General features: G+C 43.5%; 1 protein-coding gene across 1 annotated transcript in view; it reads right to left on the reverse strand.

The window, feature by feature from the left end:
* The window catches only part of LOC104525010 (tubulin polyglutamylase TTLL5-like), a gene marked incomplete at its 3' end in the record, with an annotated part of 31,124 nt that extends 21,853 nt beyond the window's left edge, over positions 1-9,271 (reverse strand). Inside the window, exons 1-5 of the mRNA XM_010168048.2 lie at positions 9,190-9,271; positions 8,455-8,479; positions 7,999-8,100; positions 7,780-7,871; positions 5,626-5,733 (exon numbers count right to left, since the gene is read on the reverse strand). Of these exons, the coding sequence (XP_010166350.2) occupies positions 5,626-5,733; positions 7,780-7,871; positions 7,999-8,100; positions 8,455-8,479; positions 9,190-9,271 (409 nt within the window). The remainder of the gene's footprint in view (positions 1-5,625; positions 5,734-7,779; positions 7,872-7,998; positions 8,101-8,454; positions 8,480-9,189) is intronic.
* Positions 9,272-9,456: the final 185 nt, after the last annotated feature.

A 9,456-nucleotide genomic window follows, 5' to 3' on the forward strand; every position in this document is an offset into this window, starting at 1 on the left:
CTCCACAATAGGTAATCAGAGAAAGTCCATCACTTATGACTTCTCAACTTTTTTTCCTTCTACTGAAGCCTGAAAGACACTTAGTCACATTCCCAATAAAAGTCTTCAGAAGTAGACTGTAGGGTGCCTACATAAAATATCTTAAGTTGGAAAGGACTCATAAGGACCATCAAGTCCAATTCCCTGTTCCTCATAGGACTACCTAAAACTAAATCATATGACTAAGAGCATCATCCAGATGCTCCCTGAAACCTGACAGGGCTGGTGCTGTGACCACTTCCTTGAGGGGCCTGTTTGAGTGACTGACCACTCTCTCAGTTAAGAACCTTTTCCTAATGTCCAATCTGAACTTCCCCTGACACAGCTTCATTCCATTTCCTCGTGTCCTATTACTGGTCACCAGATAGAGATCAGCACCCACCCCGCCCCGTTCCCCTAGGGGAAGCTGCAGACTGCGATGAGGTCACTCCTCAACCTTCTCTTCTCCAAGCTGAACAAGGCAAGTGACCTCAGTTGTTCCTTGTAAGTCTTTTAACCACTGCTTTCTTTGGTGAAGAGAATATAATAGTTGGGCTCATCACCTATCTCAAAATCAGACTCGGAATCATCCTTCTACTCTGAAATCAGAAAAGCTAATAAGGCCATCTTCAAGGTTAACATCAAACAACAGGTGTCTTGGTGCAAACTGGGCTGGCTTTATAAACCTAATCTTACAGGGTAAATGAATTGCCACCCGTGAAGGAGAAAGTTCTTCAATCCAGCATGTGAGATCATAAAGAGGTTAACATCTGAATAACCACCTTCAGACTTCGCTTAACTTCCCTTATGTCACTGAGGAACAGAAGAGTAGATAAGCTGCTACTTGTTCTTCAGCAAACTTATGTGGCCAAATTTAGAAAGTGTAGTAGCAGACAGATCAAAATAAAAGCCATCCGACATGAGTATATGAGGTGAAGGAGAAAGAGAGCACACTTCTTGACTTCATTAGCCCAAGTTCTTCTCATTCCAAGATCCTAAACTCCAACAACATTATCCCCAAACAAACTAGGATACAAGAATAACATGATGTTCCTCAGTTCCATGTTCTCACCTACCTGCTAAAGATCTTAACATCACTACAAGGACCAATGGCAATAGAAGATGGAATGAGAAGCCAGGGCTGATCCAGACTTTGGTAACATAAGTCCACTGATGATAAATTGACAGAGCTGGTCATTCCTTTATGTCTGTTTTTGGAAGGGTTAATTCTTCCTAGGTCTGCCCCAGCACCCCGAGAAAGAAAACTGGTGCTACCAAGCTCACCGAGGAGAACAGCTTCCTAAAGAAACCAGAAAGCTTCTGCAGCAACAGCAGTCCTGACTCTTCCAGCTGAGTTTTGCATGCTAAATCATAAACAATCAGTTAGGTACCATTTAGAGCTATGAAGTGACAAGTAAGGAAAACGGTGCAGGGATAGGCCCCTACTCCTACAGGAGCTATCAGTAGGAGACCTATCCCTTGAACTCACTTTACCCTTCAGGCTCAGTTGACAGTTTTGTTAAATTCTGAAAATATAGTTTATTACAAAACCTACCCTGGCACACTGGATCATCAAAAGACGTGTCCTGAAAGGTACAGAGCTCCTGAATCTGAAGGCAACCAGAGGACTGTAAGGACAATCTTTTTCAGATTCAAAATGGCATCTTTACATACCCTCTTTAAAGCAAAGACTGAACAGGCCGGCACTGTCTGGTACTACAAAAGGCTGCCATCCCCCCAAACAGGTCAACTCTTGCTACTAAGAAAATTAAATGCTCATGAAGAACAGCAACATAGACGGTTGAGAACTGCCGATTAGATACAAATGAAGACTTTCTTAAAGCACTTAGCTTCAGGCCAGCACCACACAAGTAGTACAATAGTTTGTTTGCTCTATACCATCTTAATGTAGATGCGATTAGAAACTTAAGTCTGACCAACTCAGCTCTAGGACGCAGGAGCAGCTAAGTAAGAAACTCATTGCTTTGGTGGGATCAACATGTCTATTATCCTATCTTGCCCTGCCTTCTTGATTGCAGAAGAGCTCAACAGTGTCACCACCGGGTTGACTAGAGCTGGGAATGAAACAAGGGACTTTAATCTATGGTTTCTTCGGGCTCATGTTTCAGCAAGTACAGAAAAAGGTGCTAAACTAGATGCTGGCAAAAATACATGCTGCACCCAGTTGACTTCTTTTCATCCTCTACTGAACCACCCTACAGAGATTTTTCAGACTATCTGAAAGCAGGCCTCACTACATTTTCTAGCCTACCCAGAAGTGTTTACTCCAGGAAGAAGAAGAACAATGCCATCTTTAATCAGCTTGGGCATATGTATCCCTATTGTACCTCCTGCTCCCACACTGAGATGTCATGGCCCACAAAGTCAACAAAAAATCCAGTTTCTCCTGGAGCCTAAAGAAGGCTCCAGAGGCAGCCAACAACTCAACTGGTAACCAGCTACAGAACAATGCAGTGGTTTAGAGTCCTGCAGCATGCCCTCCTCTGGATCTACTGGTTAAGACAATTCTTACTTGCAGTTTAATTTTACATGAGGAATTATCAGCTAATCAAGAACAAAACAGAGGCTTGAGATCATAGTGCTAATAACAATGCATCAGTTAGGCTGCAACAAAATCATATAGTACTTACAAGATTTTGTGATGCACTTCAAAGGAAGAAAACTACTGAGCATCCCAAGTCCTCTGAGAGCTGATTATTACTAGAATGCAGTAAACGGATCACATGTCATGGCCAAAAGGGGACTCACTACAGTCTTTCCACAAATTATCAGCAGCACTCTACCTTGACAGTAGAAAAAAAGAATCATCCTGAGCTACCCACTTTCACTTTCTAGGCAAGCATGGGTAGCTGGAACCATACAGACTGTCTCACCAGTCTCATTTTGGAACATGAAGAAGCCATAAATGGAGTCTTGTCCCTTAAATCTAGAAAACAATTATATTTTTTTAAAAAAACAACAAACATTTACTGGGGAAAGGAATGAAGGATCACAGCAGTGCTAAACTGTTAGAGAAATGAAGTCAGCAACTTTAGCTAGACAAATGAGTACCTGTGATTTAATTTTTAGCAAGAAGGTGGCAATTGTGCTGGAGTCCTATTCCCTACAACAGCATTACAAAGACTAGAGCAGAATACACATTAAGTTAGTCATCTTTTTCTAGAAGCTTTCCAAACAAGGCCTACATCTGTATCTGAATCTCAGATACAGGTTTATGAAGTCTGAGATACTTTTCAAATGATCAGTCTTTCTTAGGACACACATGCAGTTTCATTGTTCACAGCCCAGAATGGAAAAAAGGGCTCTTGGGAGACTCTGCATGATGCCTTGAAATCTTCATTCCCAGTTTTCCCCCTCATGTTAACAGCTATGAACTCAGTCATCCTGAACATTTCCAGCTAGAAAAACTGCCTTTTTTACAACAGGGTTAAAAGTGGCACAACCAAAGAGTGTCACAATAAGACACATGGATAAAGAATGAGCCATACAACATGACAAGGGCAGTTCAAATCCTTGGGACAAGGACCACCACTTAATTGTGGGGGAAGGTGGCAGAAAGTACTGAGCTCTGGAAATGCCTCAGTCTCCCTAGGGAAGCAGTATGGCTCCTACTTAAGCTCTCTTTCCTGGGAAGCTCTTAATTTATGTTTACACTGAAATAAATGGAACAAAACAGTTTATTTGTGGGGGAGCATCTGAGAGGGTGGTTAGTGCAGCCCTGGGGAGGCAGCAGGAAGTGGGATAACCTCAGAGCCAGGCCCAGCAGAAAGTACATGAGGAACATTAAATTTCCACATACACAGCTCAGAGAAATCTAGAGACACAACTGAGGGAGGAAAAGGGAGAAGTAAAAAAAAAAAAAAAAAAAGAGGCAGTTAAAGTTTTATGGTGTGCCTTTTTTGTAATCTAGTTGTTGATACTTCTGGAGTAGCTGACAAACTGCTACTTCACCAGAACTATTATCTAACTAATAAATCCCCACGTAGGCCAAGGTTCTCCAACTTTGAACAAAGGCATCCAAGTCAGTCAGGAGAAGCTAAGGCCAGAGAGGCAGCTACTTTGGCAGGTAACTAAACAACGTATCAGCCATGGCTCCTCCTTGATTCTTGACTATCTCATCACTCCCAAATATCCAAACGTGACCTGTGAGACTCCACCTGGAGTACTACATCCAGTTCTGGGGCCCTCAACATCAGAAGGACATAGACCTACTGGAGTGAGTCCAGAGGAGGCTATGAGGATAATCCGAGGGCTGGAGCACCTCTCCTATGAGGACAGGCTGAGAGAGTTGGGGCTGTTCAGCCTGGAAAAGAGAAGGCTCTGGGGAGACCTCAGAGCAGCCTTCCAATACCTGAAGGGGCTACAGGAAAGCTGAGGAGGGACTTTTCATAAGGGCAGGTAGTGATAGAACAAGGGGCAATGGTTTTAAACTAGAAAAGGGTAGATTTAGAATGGATATTAGGAATAAATTCTTCACTGTGAGGGTGGTCAGACACTGGAACAGGTTGCCCAAGGAAGTTGTGGATGCCCCCTCCCTGGAAGTGTTCCAGGACAGGGTGGGTGAAGCTTGGAACAACCTGATCTAGTGGAAAGTGTCCCTGCTCATGGCAGGGGGGATGGAACTAGGTGATCTTTAAGGTCCCTTCCAACACATACCATTGTATGATTCTATGATCCATGTTGGACAGGGTTGAAAGCTGCAGAATTGTAAATACCCAAGTGAAATGCAATGCAAGGACCACACAAATGGATTTACTTGTCACAGCTAGTTTAAATATAAGTCCCAAAACTTAAACATACGATAGCTTAAGCCAAGCTTGGTCTTTCATTTAAGCACTGACTGAGACTAATTCTAGACTCATTTCTCCTGCCCCGAGACTCCATATTCGTGCATGCATCCACACGAGCAAAGGACGGATAAGAGAAGGAGGAGGCCTCTTTAGGGAAGGTTGGGAAGCAGCCACTGGAAAGCGGGAGAAGGCACACTGTGGTACCAGCCGCTGCTTTCTGGACCTCATCCCAGCATCTGCTGCCAGCGAGTTCTCAAATCCCTTTGCCAGCACATAGTTCTGCATCCAGCTCCTGCCAGAAATAGGCTTTGACGCCACCACGCGGTACTCTCACACAGGCACAAGCCCACAAGCATTACCACCACTGTCATTCCAGGCACTGCATTACACATTCTCCCTAGTCCTCAGATGCATGTAGGACAATAATTCAGAACTACATCGGGCTAGATGGCTCAATATAAAATATTAAATGCTCTAAAGGGATGTTTAATCATCCATAGCCGTCCTTTGCAAGTGCACTAGAGGGTCAGTAACTTCAACTTTCCAGCACTTCTCCAATTCCCTTTCAAGTCCCTTTTCATCACCCCATTATCTTGCATGAGATTCTGACAAATGACATTGGCACAGGTGCAACTGTGATTCAAAATCCCCTGCTCTGACAGAGGCCTATACTGAGAAAAGAAAGCAGTATCCAGCTTCCTTGCAATAGGGAATGCACGTTTCTCTACCATCAGAAAGGTGAACGTTTCAAACAGTACTCAAGAGCCAGTCAACAAAGACGCCCCCAGTGCCTTACCAAAGCAGCTGCCACGATGCGAAAGAAAAGTTTTACAAGCTGTGGCAATGGCCAGCTCAGCAGAAACTACAGTCTTGATAATCAGGTCCTCCACGTTGGCCATCAGTGCTGCAAGGAGGGGAGGGGAAAAAAAAAAGGAAAAAGTAGATTGTGAAGTAGCACACAGTAAAAAGAAAAAGCATGAGAATATGCATATGGACAGATACCTTTGTATGTGAGAGCCTATGGATGACAAAGCAATGATGTTTGGAAATCCATGCAAACATAACTATATAGATACACGTGTAAGTATCTCAGTGCAAAAATACTCACAAATGAGAATGATAAAAGTGAGTACATGTACAGCACAAGTAAGCAGAAACATGTGGGCAGCACATAGGCACAAGTCAGCTGGAGTCTGATCACCACCCACTCAGAGTATTAGGAAGGATTAAACAAGAGTGGGTTAGTGAGATAAACCCTTAAACTACAGAGAATAAGCCATAGCCACCAAGATAAAGTTTTTCTTGTGGACTTTTATGAGATAACTGTTCTGTGATGTTGCACCTTCCTCTAAAGCAGCTGTTACCATACCACAATTCACAAATCATTTCAAAATTATATGACTGGTGACAGCTCCCAGTCCTGCTGACCTATAGATAATCTGCAGTTTCAGTAAGAAAGGTCTTTCCAGCTCCTGTGTGAGCCTGTAAACAGAGCTCAAGAACAGGAATCTGAACTGACAGAGGGAGCAAAAGGCAAGAAAAGATGCATGTTAGATGTAGACCTGGATTCTACACTGGGCTTGGGATGAGCCATGCAATAGAAAGAACACTACATTTAGTTTCTGTTTTCAAGGACAAGCAATAGACAAATGAGAGGAGGAGGGAATGAACGAACACTGGAGTCCTAGTCTAAAAATTAGTAGGGATGAAAGGACAGCCTTCCTCGTCCCTCAAAGGGAGCACAAGCAAACACACAAGACCTCCAGCAAACTCACATAGACATTTGGTAAATTCCATTTGATTTAGGCCTACAATTACTATTTCTCTTGTTTACATGAGATGATGACATGCAGGGACCTGAATAATTACAGAGGAGCATGCAAGCAAATGCAGATGTGAATTTCTGTACTAGAAGAAAACTAAGTGGAAGCAACACAGCACAGGAATGTCAAAGGGCACATAAACATCCCAGAGCACAAAAACCTTGCCAGCCGAGCCAAGGCCAGCACTTTCCAGCCAGCATTCTGCCTCCCTATGACCAGAACCAGATGCATCAGAGAAAGGTGCAAGAAGATTTGTAATGGATAGTTGGAGAAACCTGCTTGCATTGCTCAGCAGTTTACTTAATAATTAAGAGTGCACGTTTTACACTTGAGGTTGGGGTGGGGTGTGGAAATGTATCAAAACAAATAACTCTGCATACACAGCTTACTGAAAACACAGGGTGCATGGGATTGGACAGCCATGCACGCATATGATGGGGAAAACATCTACTTCCATCTGAAAACCAGATTCAAACCCCTTCCTCCAACATCTAAGTGTCACCTGGCAATATTTGCAAAATGGGCATAGCTGCTATCAGTAGTGTTACTGATGCCTCAGTACCACAGGTAATTTATCCCTTAAAGGATATACCTGGATTCTGCTCTGCAGATGCATTTACTCCCAGCAGACCTGGCAAAGGTGTGGAAAGGGAGCTATTTTATATGAAACACAGACTGAAATGAAAACACCCAGCAAAAACCTGAGCCATGGAAAGATGACACCACATCCAAGAGTCATTCAAACTGGCACAGTTCTCCAGAGGTTGGTCACTCATCAGACTGAACAGGCCATGGGAGCAGTAGAGGGAGGGAAGCTTTTAGAAGGAATGGAATGACCTTAAGAAACGGGAAATGTAGGTAAAATATTAAGAAACACACCCTGAGAAAGTCTCAGAATATTATTTGCAAAAGGGAAGGGATAGGCCTCATCTCTGGGGATAGGACTCATCTCTGGGGATACAGAATAAATACACAGCTCTAGTGACTAAGCTGTAAGGACCAATGCTTCCCTCCACCCTGCTTGGTGCTAAATGGGACTCACTGGGGCTCTTCTGACTTCTTAGGAATCACACTAGTGAGATGGTTAAGATCCAACAAAGGAATAAAAGAACAAAATGTGTACTGACCTGCAGTGTCTCTCCCTTCTTGTTTTAAGTACCTCAGCATAGCACTCATGCTCCACTTGTTTCCATAATCCTCTACTTCAGGATCATCACAGCTAAAAATAAATTAAAGAAGCAAGTTGACACCACTGGCCTAGCTCTATGGACTTGCACCAGCCTCAGACCAACTTAGGTAAATTGACCCAACCTCTAGAGATCAAGTTCCATTTTACTGCCAAGTACCTGACATAATCTCCACTCTTCTTGTTGACACTGTAGTTGGTCAGGTGCATGTACTGGTTTTTAAGGTTCTTGGATGCCTGGTCATATCTCACTGTTGCAAACCTGTAAAGAGGGATACAGATTCACAGTATTTCTTGAACAAGTGACATGCTTGCTAAATATGACCTATTACACAGACTGCTCAACAACAGCAGCTAAGGAGAAAATGCAAGTAATGATACTTTAATAAAAAAAATACAGTTTATTCTCAGGGGCCACATTCAGATGCATTTAATCCCTTTTTCTGTGTCCATTTGTTCTCCTGGGAGTTTTCATAGCCTAACAGTGTATATATACTTCATGCTAGGCATATTTTTTCTCAGCTGCTTAGATTCGTGGTCCTCAGGCACTCTGGCCAAACAGGCCACTTTGCTTTAAACAGTGTCACAATCCCTTTAATTTCACAGTACGACCTACCAAGGATACATAAGATCCACTGGTCCTGGGAAATGCACCCATTCAGGGCAATCACTCTACACATGCATACCACCATCAGTATTTCTTGATGTCTCACACAAACACAGCTCAGTTCTTGTGTACTCCAAGGGTGCCTTAGGAAAGGCTGAGGGTGGAAAGATATTTCGACCAACAACTACACAGCCTACAACTGCCAATCCTCTTTCTCAAGGGGCATCCAGGAAACCAGGTATAACCTTGCAGGCCAGACCAATTTGTCTCACAAGGCAGCATCTGCTCCAGGGTGCTGTCATTCTCAGTGACGCCCTTCCATACCTCAAATATTTCACCTAGCTGCATACATGGAAAGGGACTGCAGGGAAGAACACAATCAGGAGCAAGACACTGCTACAAGCTTATCTAGTCTCCATATGAACCCTGTTACAGTCAACAATACCACAGTTAAATCATTCTGTTCACTGCATGAGTACAGAATGCTTGTGGTGACACAATACAACAGACACCACAAGGCCCTGCATGAGCACAGGAATACAGCACAAAACTGCACTGAAGCAATTTAAACAGCAATCTTATCAATAACACACCTCTTAAGAGGTTGAATGAATGCTGAAACAGTATAAGCTTCTGGGGGAGGGGAAGGAGCTTCCTGCAACCAACTGCTAGTACACTTGTCCATGCTATCTCTCCGTTCCAGTTTGCACTGTGCAGCCAGAGGGGAACTAACTGATCATGTACCTGCACCAGGAAAGGCAAGGATCACCATGAGAATGGGAAGAGCAGCCAGAAAGAGTGCAGGACTGTTTCTCTTGGTATCCATGCCGATTTAAAGTGTTTTTAATATTACATCTCATGCAAAAGTTGCTTTCTAAAGGTGTAGTTGCATGATCAGCCTTTGTTGATCTATGGATGCGCTGCAGCTGAAAACTCATCACCTGCTCAAAGTCACGCTCCAGCCACTCTGCTTGATCTGCTCCACAAATGGCACAGCCACAGGCAGGGCAG

Source organism: Antrostomus carolinensis, unplaced genomic scaffold (genome assembly GCF_000700745.2).
Source record: "Antrostomus carolinensis isolate BGI_N321 unplaced genomic scaffold, ASM70074v2 scaffold11515, whole genome shotgun sequence".
NCBI classification, from domain to species: Eukaryota; Metazoa; Chordata; class Aves; order Caprimulgiformes; family Caprimulgidae; genus Antrostomus; species Antrostomus carolinensis.